The sequence below is a fragment of the Euphorbia lathyris genome, chromosome 1, assembly GCF_963576675.1.
Source record: "Euphorbia lathyris chromosome 1, ddEupLath1.1, whole genome shotgun sequence".
Lineage (NCBI taxonomy): Eukaryota > Viridiplantae > Streptophyta > Magnoliopsida > Malpighiales > Euphorbiaceae > Euphorbia > Euphorbia lathyris.
This window is the reverse complement of record NC_088910.1, coordinates 52,412,539-52,428,164: the sequence shown is the minus strand read 5'-3', so window position 1 is coordinate 52,428,164 and position 15,626 is coordinate 52,412,539. Positions and strand designations below refer to the sequence as shown.

General features: G+C 38.3%; 1 protein-coding gene across 2 annotated transcripts; it reads left to right on the top strand.

The window, feature by feature from the left end:
• Nucleotides 1-11,766: 11,766 nt before the first annotated feature.
• Nucleotides 11,767-15,384, top strand: LOC136232754 (SNAP25 homologous protein SNAP33-like). 2 transcript variants are annotated; one of them, XM_066022152.1, is made up of 6 exons: nucleotides 11,767-11,934; nucleotides 12,735-13,360; nucleotides 14,449-14,542; nucleotides 14,695-14,825; nucleotides 14,913-15,010; nucleotides 15,101-15,384. In XM_066022152.1, exons 2-6 carry the CDS (start codon nucleotides 12,833-12,835, stop codon nucleotides 15,198-15,200), a joined length of 951 nt encoding a protein of 316 aa, XP_065878224.1. In that variant the 5' UTR covers nucleotides 11,767-11,934; nucleotides 12,735-12,832; the 3' UTR covers nucleotides 15,201-15,384. The 2 variants fall into 2 exon arrangements, with proteins under 2 accessions (XP_065878224.1, XP_065878219.1); XM_066022147.1 differs by having other exon boundaries at nucleotides 11,768-11,934; nucleotides 12,770-13,360.
• Nucleotides 15,385-15,626: the final 242 nt, after the last annotated feature.

Genomic DNA, 15,626 nt, shown 5'->3' with positions numbered 1-15,626 from the left:
GGAATACAACCAAGTCTAGTACATAGGAAGAGTGCAAGCTAATTAGCAAGCGAAGAGGGAAGAATCGGCCCTCGGAACTAGCCAACCGGACTCAAGGCCGTCTCTTAGGACTTGGAAGTGGAACTCTCGAGCTTGGTGACGAACGATGGAGCGGAACGTTGATGGAACACCGGAATAACCGAACAAGCTCTCGAGGTGGGAGAGTTTTATTACATAAACTGAATCTATACTACAAAACTACACAACAACTATCTAAAAGAAGCAAAATGTAGCTATGTACAAGGTGTATATGGTAGAGGGTAGAAGGTGATGTGGTCGGTTTTAGATGTCTAAATGAGTGCTAGTCACTCTTATTTATACATCAAGCTAGGGGGTAGAATTGTAACTTCATAAGGTACAAGTATGGAGCAACATTATTTGGTGCAGAATTCCCATGATACGCCCCGCGTAAGGTGATATACGCCCCGCGTAAGTGCCCATTCTGCATGTGGACCAATTCTATGTCTAATTGTCTCAAATACGCCCTGCGTAGCTGAAGTACGCCCCGCGTAAATGAGTCTATGATCTTTTTACGTTGAAGAACTACCTTTTACGCCCCGCGTAAATGGTGATACGCCCCGCGTATGGAGAGTTGACTCCGGGAGACAATGCAGTCTGACTTTCAGGATTAGGCCAATCATTTCCGACATGTGTCATACGCCCCGCGTAAGGTGTCATACGCCCCGCGTATGCTGAGTCATTTCCACATGGTGCCTGCGGATATGGCAATTATTTCTGACACCATGCTTTACGCCCCGCGTAAATGACGATACGCCCCGTGTAAATAATGATACGCCCCGCGTATTTGAGTAGATTTTCACTCCTTCCTCGTACCTGAAATACAAATCTTGAGAGCCGAGTTAGCTTGACGTTTTATTTTCTAATATTAATCAAAAATAAGGAAAATTAACCGAAAGTAAGAAATTTATTTTTATTTTGTTATTTTATTAAAACACTCTATTTTTGTAATTAAACTTATTTATTTCTTCTAAAATTAAACCGTAAATCACGCTAAAAGATAGGGACGAAACGCCCCTATCAAACCTCCTCGGACTTTAAAGTTTTACTTGTCCTCAAGTAAAAGAAATCGAAAGATAAGGGATTGAGATAATTGAGAAACAAACCGAAGGTTGGTTTTACGAAGTGCGTGATTTCAAAGTTACGGTTTTATGCAAAGGTTTCGGTAAGTACCTACGCAAGCAATTGAGTACAAAAACTTATTTGAGACCTCCATGATTAAGTTTAATAGGCGATATTAACGGGAGCCGATCATTTTTTTGAGAACTCGGTAGTACCTCACCAAGGAATTTCACTCTTACGCTCAATTTTTGGTGGGTCGGTGTTTTCGCACTCTTCCTTGCACTTACTCGAGACCATGTTGAATTTGCATTTTCATCCGGGTTTTTCCTCCTAAAATATGGTTAAGCAATATTAAAAATGAACCTGGAGGGGGGTTGTAATGTGGGTGGCTTCTTTAGTGGTTAGTTTAAAGAAACTCAAGTTCCAAAATACCGACTTATGATTGCATCGTATTTTGCTTCGGTCTTAGCGAATTTTACAAGATATACTTCAAAATTGCTCGGGTGGAGCTTGAGAATGCCTTTTTATTTTTATTGTATCCTTTGTTTTGATAGAGGCACAAAAACAATATTTTGAAAGCTTATGGTGCTCATTTGCTAAGGCCGTGACTTATTTCGGGCAATTCGGGTGCAAATTGATTATGTCAGTAATTGAACAAGAGGAAAAAGGGTTAAATGTTAAGAGGGCGTTAACAAAAAGGTTGGTTAATAGGCTCGAAGGGGTTTCCTAATGTTCAATGAAAACGAGAAAAATAAATTAAGAAAAATTAGCCTAAGTGGGTTCGGTTTATCATCTATTGCATTTTTACCACAAATAAGTGTACTTAACCCGGTATTGGATGCAAATTCTATGAGTCGAGTGAAGTCAAAGCTCTCGAAAAATTGTGAAAGAATTAGAGTTCTCGTACGAACTCTTTTAGGCTCAAGAATACCTCACAAAGATTCGGGTTTAAATTGTGTACTATCAAGTCTTCGCTAAATTCTCAACTATCCCGTTTTTATTGCCTTTTTAAAGTTCATTATGGAGATGACATGTGAGTTAGGACTCAATGCTTTTGTTTAGTACTAGCCTAAGCTTTTCATAAATTCCCTAACTTCAAAACCAAGACTAAAATTTCTCAATTAAACCATCCTTTGTGTTCCAATGTTTTTATTTTTAACGAAAAATAACGGAACTTTAATTAATTTCCGAGGGAGGTGTAGCGTGTCGGAAGAATTTCAAGAGTTAATAAATTTGTTTAATTATTTTGATAATTGTTTGATTTTTATTTTTATTTTTGTTAGTGCAAACCAAACTAAAAGTGCGGGGTTGCACGTCCCTCCGCGTTATTAAAATGACGCCTATTCCAAGGGCGTCGCAAAAGAAAATAACAACAAAAACAAAAATAAAGATGGAGAAATAGACCCTTGAAGGTCAGGTCCTACGCGAGGCGTGCCCAAGGGGGCGCCCCGCGTAGGAGGGGCATTTTAATCCATTTTTGGCCAGAGACTCAAATACGCGGGGCGCACGTAGAGGGACGCCCCGCGTGTTCCGAGCTCTGGGCCATTTTATCTAGGACAAGGTGGGGCACGTGGGGCGTAAAAGGGATACGTCCCGCGTGAACGTTATTAACTCACGCAAAAATAGAAATAACGAGCATGGAAATGGAAAAGAAACGCAGCTGCGCGGGGCGTACTGGTGTGTACGCTCCGCGTAGCCCTTTTTTTTTGGATTAAAATGAGATTTGTTTTTCCGGTGATTTTTATTTAAAAGAAACGAAATTGGAAAGGAAGATGCGGGAAATAAAAATTGGGGAAGAAAACTCCCTTATTCGAGCTTGGGTTGCCTCCCAAGAAGCGCTACGTTATAGTCGGTGAGCTCGACTTAGCATTTCCTCCTAGGTGTATGCTTCCATTCGCGTTAGAAATGCAAATTCTTGAATAAACAATCTGTACCTACAAAACGGATTGTTAGCTTCAAAAAAATTTAACAAAAACCAAAAACTATATTTACAGAAATTATTGAAGAGTTTCGTTTGCTCCCTTTTTTACTCCTTTGGTAGTTCAAAAAGAGTGAAATAACCCGAGGTAGAAGGAAGCTCAAACTCTTCTAGTTGTGGAGTCATTTCCATGGGTCCGCACACAACCGGCTCATCGATTAGGATTTCCGGCTCCTCGCAGTTGAGACAACCTACATGATTTGGGGATTCCTCTTGAGAGGGCTCAATTAACTCGACCTCTACATGTTGATCACCCGGATTGGTGTCTCGAATTGATTCGTCCACGGTTGAATCGAGACGAGACGTCAATCTAGTGATTTGATTTCCCAAATCCCTGTAATATGCCTCATTGTTAGATAATCTCACTTGAATATCTTTAAGCATAGAGATTACCAGATCGAATTGCGAGGACGATTGTTGGTGCGAACATTCGTCACCCATGAGATCGTCCCACAGATGACAACTATAATACCATGGAAAATATTATTAGTACGAAACAAAATAAATTATTCACAAAAAGAAAATGATATTTACAAATGCTTAAACTAACAATAAAACGTTTTTGTCTAATATTGTAGGAAATTATAAATCCCCGGCAACGGCGCCAAAAACTTGATGGACGCGGAGCCTAGTGGTAGAGTTTCTACGACGAAATGTATATATTATAAGTGCGGACTCTATATCTATGGATGTGATCTTTATAAATTGCTCTTAACTCTACTAGACGCTACGACTACTTAGGGGCAAGTGTACCCCGTCGTATCAAGTAATAATCCGGTTAAGACCGGGTATCGAATCCACGGGATTTATAATTACAAGTATTAGACGACTCGGTTTTATACGTTATCTAAGCGGTGAATACTTTGAGTTGGTGTGAGACACAACTACAAACTACTCCTAACCTATTGGTGACACAGATTTATGTAATGGAAAACTCCACGGAGTGATATGGCTGACGATAAGTTATAAATATAATATGCAATAACTCTGAATATATTCGGTTGACGATTTACTCTTGCAAAGACGACTACGTGTAGTTCGACAGACCCGTGAAGTGCTTAGACTACGTGGTTCCTAGTCAAGGCGTGTCTAATGCTAGGGACCAGAAACTAGGGCCCGTAAGTTCCGTGGTGTGTCAATTCCTACGGTTTTCGGTTTGTCACTTCCGGTAAGGCAACACCTATATGAATCCCTAAAGATAGCCCGAATGGCATCGGAAATCGCGTACCCCTACACAATAGTCAATTATGAGCATCAAAACAAGCAATAAACATCAACACGTATATAGAAACGGAAATTGCAAATCATATATTATAAATATGGAAAGTGTGAATAAGGAATACAACCAAGTCTAGTACATAGGAAGAGTGCAAGCTAATTAGCAAGCGAAGAGGGAAGAATCGGCCCTCGGAACTAGCCAACCGGACTCAAGGCCGTCTCTTAGGACTTGGAAGTGGAACTCTCGAGCTTGGTGACGAACGATGGAGCGGAACGTTGATGGAACGCCGGAATAACCGAACAAGCTCTCGAGGTGGGAGAGTTTTATTACATAAACTGAATCTATACTACAAAACTACACAACAACTATCTAAAAGAAGCAAAATGTAGCTATGTACAAGGTGTATATGGTAGAGGGTAGAAGGTGATGTGGTCGGTTTTAGATGTCTAAATGAGTGCTAGTCACTCTTATTTATACATCAAGCTAGGGGGTAGAATTGTAACTTCACAAGGTACAAGTATGGAGCAACATTATTTGGTGCAGAATTCCCATGATACGCCCCGCGTAAGGTGATATACGCCCTGCGTAAATGAGTCTCTGATCTTTTTACGTTGAAGAACTACCTTTTACACCCCGCGTAAATGGTGATACGCCCCGCGTATGGAGAGTTGACTCCGGGAGACAATGCAGTCTGACTTTCAGGATTAGGCCAATCATTTCCGACATGTGTCATACGCCCCGCGTAAGGTGTCATACGCCCCGCGTATGCTGAGTCATTTCCACATGGTGCCTGCGGATAAGGCAATTATTTCTGACACCATGTTTTACGCCCCGCGTAAATGACGATACGCCCCGCGTATTTGAGTAGATTTTCACTCCTTCCTCGTACCTGAAATACAAATCTTGAGAGCCGAGTTAGCTTGACGTTTTATTTTCTAATATTAATCAAAAATAAGGAAAATTAACCGAAAGTAAGGAATTTATTTTTATTTTGTTATTTTATTAAAACACTCTATTTTTGTAATTAAACTTATTTATTTCTTCTAAAATTAAACCGTAAATCACGCTAAAAGATAGGGACGAAACGTCCCTATCAGGTCCGAACTTCCACTATTCATGAGCGTTATCGCCTGTCCGGACTCCCGATTTTTGCCCCGCGGGTTCTGCTCGGTGTTCGCCGGGAGGGTTCCTAGCGGCCTTTCTTGTTGCTGACGATTCAGATGGGCTACTTGGCGGCTAAGGTCCCTGCAAAACACCTCGCTATTGGAAAGACGGGTTAATATATCCTTCAACAAAGACGTGACCGATTGGCCATGTACATTGTCGGGAGGTGGATCGTTCCGATTATCGGGCATGGCTTGTGACTGCCCTAGCCCGTTTTCCCGATATTCTTGCTCAAAGCCGGATGGGGGCCTCAACACATTATTATTATTGCCATATGACAGGTTCGGGTATTGGTACCGAGGCCGCCAACCACTGTTATTATTATTGTGGTGGTGATAGGAGTTCGGATTAGGATTATACCTTGGATTGCCTCCTACATAACTTACATTCTCGATGTCGCCGGCGAAAGGGCTACCAGCTTGGCAATTGAGTCCGTCATAGTCTCCACCACAGTGATTGCACATTAGGACCTGTGCACTTTTGTTGAGGCTCAATTGGGCTATTAACGCGTCAAGTTTCTTATTCATCTCCGCCATGGAACTTTTCGGAGCCTCTTTCTCCACAGCGAACGTTTGATGTCGCGATGGCCCGTCAAGCTGATCCTCTTGCCACTGCACGCTTTTTCTTGCGAGCTCGTGAATGAGCTCGTAGGCCTCACTTCCTGACTTTCGAAATAGATCCCCACCTGCACCGGAATCAACGGTTGCATGATTAGTGGGGGTTAAACCGTGGTAAAAGGTACTTACCAAGTCGTGCTTTGGAATGTCATGGTGGGGGTAGTTTCGGAGCAACTTCCGGAACCTAGCCCAAGCTGCATGAAGGGCCTCGCATTCCAGCTGCCTAAAAGACGTGATATTCGTCCGTAACTTGACCGTTTTGGACGGTGGGAAGTAGTAGGAAAGGAACTCCTTTTCGAGCTCCTCCCATGACGTGATTGATCCCGCCTCCAACGAGTGTAGCCACTCCAACGCTTGCCCTGTCAAAGAAAAAGGAAACAATTTTAGTCTCACAGCCTCAACGGGAACACCATTTTGCCGAGAGGTGTCGGCACACATAAGGAATTTATCGAGATGTTCGTTAGGGTTCTCATGGAGTTCCCCTCCGAATTGACCGTATTATTGTATCAGCTGGATCATGCCGGTCTTTATCTCGTACGTGTTGGCCGGTATCGTGGGGGCGACAATTCCGTTACGGTTTTGGGGACGATGCGGAGCAAGGATCTCCATCATCGAACATGTGTCGTTGCCCCCGCGGATGTTGTTCACATGCAGCCTTTGGTTTCCTTCGGGCTGGTTGACCTCGGCGTTGGGGTTTGCCATTTTTTCTCTCCGAATCCTACAAAGAGTACGTTCAATTTCGAGATCAATAGGAACGAGAGAATCACTCCGAGATCGGGTGTGCATAAAAAGAATAAAATAAAATACAATATCAACAAGAAAGAATGATGTTAGTAAAAGTATATATAAACAATTTATACAAAAAGAATGCTTAAACTAACAATAAAACGTTTTTGTCTAATATTGCAAGAAATTATAAATCCCCGGCAACGGCGCCAAAAACTTGATGGGGCGACGACTAGTGTAGTGTTTTCTACGACAAAATATGTATTATGATAAGTGCGTTATGACTATGGATGTGATCTTTCTAAGTGCTCTATCTTTACTAGACGTCACTACTTAGGGGCAAGTGTACCCCGTCGTATCAAGTAATAATCCGGTTAAGACCGGGTATCGAATCCACGGGATTTATAACTGCAAGTATTAAACGAATCAGTTTTATACGTTATTTAAGCGGTGAATACTTTGAGGTTGATATGGGGACCAACTACAAACTACTCCTAACTACGGGTGAGGCGAATTTATATAACAAACCTCTATGAAATGATGTGGATACGATAAGATATAAATATAACAAATAACGACTTCTAGTGTTTATACAGTTGATGGTTTGTTCTTGCAATGATGACTACGTGTAGTGTGACCGACCCGTGAAGTACTTAGACTACGTGGTTCCTAGTCAAGGCGTGTCTAATGCTCAGGATCAGAAATTAGGGCCCGTAAGTTCCGTGGCTTGTCAATTCCTACGGTTTCCGGTTTGTCACTTCCGGCAAGGCAACACCTATATGAATCCCTAAAGATAGCCCGAATGGCGTCGGAAATCGCGTTCTTCTACACAATAATCAATTATGAATATCAAAACAAGTAACAAACATCAACACATATATAGAAAAGAAGATTATGAATCATAAATTATAAATATGGAGAATGTAAATATGAATTACAACCAAGCCTAGTACATAGGATGAGTGCAAGCTAATTAGCAAGTGTAAAGGGAAGAATCCACCCTCGGAACTAGCTAACCGGACTCAAAGCCGTCTCTTAGGACTTGGATAGTGGAGCTTTCGAGCTTGGTGCACGGAGATGGAGCGGAGCTTTGATGGAATGCCGGAATCAACGAACAAGCTCTCAAGGTGGAAGAGTTTGGCTATATAAAGCCTAAAAACAAAATCTAAAACTACAAATGACAAGAATTTAATCTCAAGAAGGTGCATATTACAAGGTGTCTAAGGTATATCAAATGAGTGCTAGTCACTCTTATTTATACACATCAAGCTAGGGGTAAGATTGTAATTCCACAAGGTGCAAGCATGGAGGAACATGATTTTGTGCAGAAATCCCATAATACGACTCACGTAGGGTGTGGAACGTCTCGCGTGTTTGCCCATTCCGTCAGAAATCTCCTGCATGTGGACCAATTCCAGATCTTGTTGTCTCAAAAATGCCCTGCGTAGACTGGGATGCGCCTCGCGTGTTTGAGTTTCTGAGTTTTTATTGCTTGAATTGGGTCTTTTACGCCGTGCGTAGCTGAAGTACGCCCCGCGTAAAAGAGTCTCTGAGCCTTTTGTATTGAAGAACTTCCTTACACGCCCCGCGTGTAAGGTGGTACGTCCCGCGTATGGGTAGTTGACTCAGGGAGACCGTGCAGTCTGACTTTCAGGATTAGGTTAATCATTTCTGACACATGTTCCACGCCCCGCGTATGGTGGTACACGCCTCGCGTATTGATGACTAGATCCCACGTGGTGCCTGTGGATAAGTCAATTATTTCTGATCCAATGTTTCACGCCTCGCGTGAGGAGTGATGCGCCTCGCGTGTATGGGTGGATTTTCACTTCTTGCTCGTACCTGAAATGCAATTCTCGGGAGCCGAGTTAGCTTGACATTTTATTTACTAATATTAATAAAAAATACAAAAAATTAACCGAAAGTACGGAATTTATTTCTATTTCGTTATTTTATTAAAACACTCTATTTTTGTAATTAAACTTATTTATTTCTTCTAAAATTAATCCGTAAATCACGCTAAAAGATAGGGGTAAAATTCCCCTATCAGTATGCGAATTCAGAATTCAGAAGAAGATCATTGAATGGGCTTCTCAACAGTCAATAGTCCTCTGAATTCAGAAACGGCTATTTCTTTAAATGGCAATATGGGCGCAGCGGTCAGAAGCTCTAGAGAAGAACAGAAGCTGCTTCTTCCCAACGGCTCTCTTCTGATTCAAATGACTAGTTTGAAAGCCCCACCTATAAAAGCCAAGTCCAATGTCCATTTTCACAACCGATCATCAAGATTAAAAGAGATACATTGCAAAAGTGAACAAGATCAAATACACAAATCATTTTCATATTTGTTTAATTATATATATATATATATATATATATATATATATATATATATATATATATATATAGAGAGAGAGAGAGATTAGTTCATATTAATTTCTATCGAAACCTTTCTATTATATAATCAGAAGCTCTGTTGTTGCTTCTTTTATAGGCATCAGCGAGTGTGATAGTTGAATGTTGTAGTAAAGGACAATACTTTACTCATGCTTAGCCTATTGTGTAAAAGGTTTGTGCTCTACCCTCAAAAGAGTTCTTTAGTGGATTAAAGCTCAGAATAAGGTACTTTGAGGACTGGACGTAGGCAGAAGGTCGAACCAGTATAAATCTGTCGAGTAACTTCTTTCCCTTATATTGCCTTTTACTGCTTCTGAATATTGCATGCTCTAAGTATTTATCTCATATTCATCACTCTGAATATTCTGTCCATATAGTATATCATCCACCTACAAGATCTCCAGATGCTCTATTAAAAGAGTTATCCTCTGAATGCAAGTATCAGAAGCAGAATCAATTTCAGTAGATTGAAACCTCAGTAGACTAAAGTTGCCTCTGATTTCGAGAATTGCCTCTGTGTTGCAATTGACTTAAAAGAGAAAAGTTTCTTAAGGTTTTAAATTACCCATTAGTTCTATTCACCCCATTTAGAATTAACCTTCCGTATTAGAGACCAACAACCTCCTCCTCCTGCAATACCTGGGTTGCCTGTAGTACTTCCATCCATGTTCAGTTTGAAGTAGGGAAGAACATGAGCCTGTCAACACATCTGGATTTCTCTTCGAGTCACATGCAGACGACTAAAATCCTCACAAATCCACTCAGGTATATAACATATATGTATATATTTACACATAATCAAGTTAATATGACATATCAACAAAATTCAATATTTCATTAGATCATGCCACTAAAGTCTAACAAATTAAAGTGTCATTTATTAAAGTTAATATATCATGTAATTAAATATGGGGACTGGTAATTAATTTTTTTCTAACTATAAGAGCATCTCCAAAAGACTCTTAGTGAGCTCTCTAAAAATAATATAAATAATTGACTCTTAGTGATTTAAGAGTTACTAAGATACATCATCTCCAACAATACTCATTATATTTACTCTTTATTTATTATTTTATTGTTAAGATTATTATTTATTGTTATATTTACCAATAGTGTGAGGAGAGAGACTTATCAATAATAAATTATTAATAAAAAATGAAGTTAGGAGACACTAAGAGGTGGAAAGAGACTCTCTATTAATAGAGAGGATGGAGATGCTATTAGTGATTTGAGCAGCCATTAAGAGATTGTTGGACCTGATTTTTTTATTCTTCCTCCTCAAATTTTAACTTAAGAGCCAATTTAAGAGGCTCATGCAGATGCTCTAATGCATGCCTTAAAAAAAAGGCAAAAAGCATAATTAAGTCCCCGTACTTTGACTGTTTTAAGGATTAAGCCTCTGATTATTTATTTTTCCACATTGAACACTTGATCATTGATTCTATTATGGATTAGGCCATTATTTAACTTTTTCGTCGAGTTTGGACTGCATACATCGTTAGGGTGATCCGACTTGTTGACATGGACAAATAAAAATAAGAATTTATTGACTATGAGAGATAAAAATTAAAAACTAAAACGAAATTATAGAAATTAATTTCTAATATATTCTTCCAAACTCGATTTTCTCCTTTCCCATTTTGTGATTTCCAACATTAGAATCGCCAAATCGATCTTTTCACCTCCTAAACTTGACAGAAAAGTTAAATAAGGACTAAATCCATAATAAAATCAATGATTAGTGGCTCAATGTGGAAATATAATTGATAAGGGGCTTGATCCTTAAAACATGTAAAGTTCAGGAGCTTAATTATAGTTTTTGCCGAAAAAAAAAATACTAACCATGTTTCTCTATTTGCAAATAGATAAAACCAAAAAGAATTTTATTTATAATTTCTCTAAAATTTTATTCAAAGTAATATATGATTTGAAATTGATAAAAGAAATGCTTAATACATGATTTGCTCCTTGAATTTGTTCAAAACACTTGATTGCCCTCCTGAACTTTCAAAGTGTTCCGATAGCCTCTCAATTTGTATAAAATGTTCAATTAGCCCCTGAATTTGTGCAAAATGTAATGATTTGATCACCCGGTTACAAAAAAAAGTAAGTTAAATGCGGAAGATGAATTGCACGAGTTTTAAAAAAAGTAAAACGACCAAAATCGGAATATGCAATTCTACTATTAGAGAAGACAAGTTGTATAGTTGAGCAAGTAATAACTTGGTTTTTAATTTATTTTTGAATTATGTAATAACATTCTAAGCTGTGTGTAATATATTTTCCGCATTTAACTTAATTGATTACATTTTACGCAAGTTCATGAGGCTAACTGAATATTTTATGCAAGTTCAGGAGGCTATCTGAATTCTTTGAAGATTCAAGGGGCCAATCAAACTTTTTGGACAAGTTCAGGGGCAAATAATGTATTAAACCTAAAAAAAATTTAATTTATGTTAGAAAAGAAAAAGAAGAGTAGCAAGCAGTAGGTATGGACTTTTTCTTGGATTGGATTTGGATATAACATAGTCGTTTGAAATTTCTTAGCAATTTCTTTCCGCTCTCTAAACTTGATGCAGTCCTGCACGCCTTCGAAATTTCCTCCCTCTCTCTCTCTACTACTTCAACTTTCTCTCTAGTTGAAAACAAGAGATTCTTTGGGATTTCCTTCCTTCCCATTCGGTTTTCGCAACTCTTCCCTCCCAAATTATCAGGTATTCCGAGATTCTCTCTTCTCTTTCTCGCTTTCTGTTGATTCCCTTCCCTTTCTATCTTCACTTCTTTATATGTAAATTCTAATTTCTCCTTCACTTCTTTGATTTCTTGAATCTTTTTTTGCTTATCATCGTAAGTAATGCCCCTGTTTGCTGTTTTTAGTCATGCTTTTCATTCTTTCGCTGCATCCTGTTTGACTTTTAGATAGCCTTTTCTTGATTCTCTCATGAATTGATGCCTTTGTGTCCTTCTCTGTGTCTTTGTTTTGTCAATTTCTATATTATTGCTTTTGCTTCCTTCATCGGTTCCCTGCCCTTTATTTCTGTTTGGCTGGTGAGAAAATAAGGTGGAAGATTTTTAAACTTGACTAATTTACTCTTTCTGGATTTTTAATTGAAGGAGATCTAACCAGATTGTGAAATTATAATTCCTAAGATTTGATGCTGTATTACGGTTAGGGATGAAGTGACTCTAATTCTTCCTTCATCTCTTGTCAAAATATAGGATTGATGTTTGTTTTGTCTTTTATCCCCTTTGTGTCACTTTTTCAAAAAAAATTTGCATCTCAACCATGTATATGCGGAAAGGAATTACTTGATTGAATTTCCTTTTCACTGTTGCTTTGCTTGTAAATTAAATTTTGAATTTTGATTCCCTTCTAGAATTTCAACTGTTGATATTCTTGAATTTCAACTGTTCATATTCATGGTTTTTGTTGCCTAATAATCTTGCTTGTGCTTAAATTTGGATGCTACAGAATTACTTGTTTCTTTTATTGATGAAAGTTAATTCGCTGCAGGCAGTCTCACATACTGATCGCTTCATTTTCTGCAGGAAATTTTGAATTGATTACCGTTACCTGTTTGTTCAGTCTTTACATTTTATTCTCTCGAGAGAATGTTCGGCTTAAGGAAATCTCCTCTAAAGGTTGCTAACAGTAAGGTTGACCCTGGATATCCTCAACCTCCTACTTCTAACCCATTTGATTCTGATGATGAGTTGGACAAAAAGCAAACTCTTAAACCTTCAAGGAAAACTCCCCCAGAATCCAGTCTTAGACCTTCAAGGAAAACATCCTCAGAACCCAATCTGACTGCACCTAATTTTGGTGCCAATCCTTTTGATGATGATGGAGAAATACAAGCGTCTTCTTCATCTTCATATTCCCTGTATTCGTCAGCAAGAAATAAGTACAAGAATGATTTCCGTGACACAGGAGGAGTGGAGAATCAATCAGTACAAGAATTGGAGAACTACGCTGTATACAAGGCCGAGGAGACCACAAAAGCTGTCCATGGCTGTTTGAAAATTGCTGAGGAAATCAGAGAGGATGCCACTAACACACTAGTTACCTTGCATCAGCAGGGTGAGCAAATTACCAAGAACCACAATGTTACTGTGGAGATTGATCACGATCTTAGTCGGGTATGACTTATGTTTGCAAAATTAAGAATTACTCAAGAATTTCAAGCTATAAACATATATAATAGATAATGAATAAAACATTTAGAAAAATAATAATATATGAAGGTTGTGGAATTGACTTTGATTTTGTCACCTGTTTTTTCACACTTCAGAGTTCATAGTACTGCTTTTCCATATGGCACTTATAGAGTTCTGTAATACATGTGGTTAATATCTATTTAGAAGCATGGTTCTGTTTTATGTTGGCATTCTTTATCACGAGATTTTTTTAATACCATAAACTTTTTGTCTATTGATTAACTTATTTTATGGCTATGGCAGTTGCTTTTTGCATTGAAGACCTTTGGTTTACTGCTTATCTGCACAAGTTTGTGCTCCTGAAATTTGCTGCATTCAAAGTACTAAAACTACAGCCTTCTAAACTTAGCGTTTAAGCCATCTAGGTTATTTGTGCTTCATGAGGCTTTCCATATCATATCATGAGGGCCAAGCAAAAGAGAGTCTGTGAATGAGTCTCTGAATGAACATTAGTATCATTTGATTGAGTTCTTAGTTCTTACATGGTTTCTGCTGCCTTGGTTATTTTACATAGACATAGTAGATTGGAAATTTCAACGAAATATTTAACACTGAAGGTTTCAAGCCCTATAATCTCACTGCAAAAGTTAATTGTGTATTTATGGAGTGGTATATTCAAATAAAAAATGAAGTGGGCAATTTAAGATCTCATTGTGGGTATTTTATGTCTGATCTTGTCCTTCTATGCTTCGCATTGACCTTGACTATCAAAACCACTGCTTCAGTTATCTATCTTCTGAAGTCAGTTATTATGTTTACATGTTGCATGTTGATTATTTCTTTTGTTTACTTCTCAGTGTGAAATCTATTTTTTTTTAATTAATCTTTATTGTTTGATTGTAGCCACTGTGAATCAAATATGTTTGGTCATAAAACTGGAATGGGTATCCCATTGTAGCTTTGCAATGAGATTTTTTTCCATCCATGTGTTGCTTTTCTTGATAATTTTGAAACTTTTGATTTAATTGAGTAGAAGGAACATTTTCATGGTTGTTTTATTCCGATTTCAGGGTGAGAAGCTATTGGGAAGTCTGGGGGGCATTTTCTCTAAGACTTGGAAACCGAAAAAGGGTCGTGCAATCAGAGGACCTGTAATTACAAGAGGTCTGTTTCTTTTTGTATTTGCTGCCTGTTGATGAATTATTTGTTTTAAGAAGTTACTGCTTAACTGTTGTTCTGTCTTTGGTTGAAAGAATGTTAAGCTCTAACTTGGCATGTTAATTAACCCTGTGTGACTTTTTCTTGTGTTTTCTTAGATGATTCACCCAAAAGAAGGGGTAACCACCTAGAGCAAAGAGAGAAGTTGGGATTGAATCCTGCACCGAAGGCTATATCCAGGACACGAACCCCCCCACCTGAAAGCGCTGACGCATTCCAGAAAGTTGAGGTTTGTGTTTGTTTTTATTTTTGAAGGAATGAATACATGTGCTATACCATAACCCTATTCATTTTATGCCGGGTTCTGTTTAAATAGTTTGAAAAAGGGAAGCAAGATGATGCACTCTCGGATCTTAGCAATCTATTAGGAGAGCTTAAGGGTATGGCTGTTGACATGGGAACTGAAATTGACAGGTTAGTTTTGTTAGTCTAAAAGTAATAACTTTTTGCATCATTTACCAGTTTCACCATCAAAGAATATAACCCATTTTGCTGTAATTCCAGGCATACCAAAGCTTTGGATCATTTCGAGGATGATGTGGATGAGCTGAATGTCCGTGTTAAAGGTGCTAATCATCGTGGTCGTCGTTTGCTTGGAAAATAGGATGCAGTTTATTAAATTTCATTGAATACTCATTTCCTAGTGCTATTCTTGTGGATGTATGAATTTGGATTCTGATTTTTCCCAACTGTTATGGATTTCTTTTCCTTAATGGAACATTTCAATTCATACAGCTCTTTTGACATTGAAAGTTACGTTTATAGTGAGTATTATTGTTCTCCTTTAACTGCCTTATTTGTTAATTTATTTATTTGTGGTGGATTTTGATTATATGGACCTTAACATTCACAATTAGATCTAGCCTTATTAGAATCTTAGGATGGAGATTCAAAGCATTTTAAAACTTAGATTTAATAACTCTAGATTACATACTGTTGTGTATGTGGAACTCATCCATTGAGAGACGAAAAGAGTTCTCTTGGGATGAATACATTACCCCTTGAAAGATCATTAATTGTACCCTGAAAT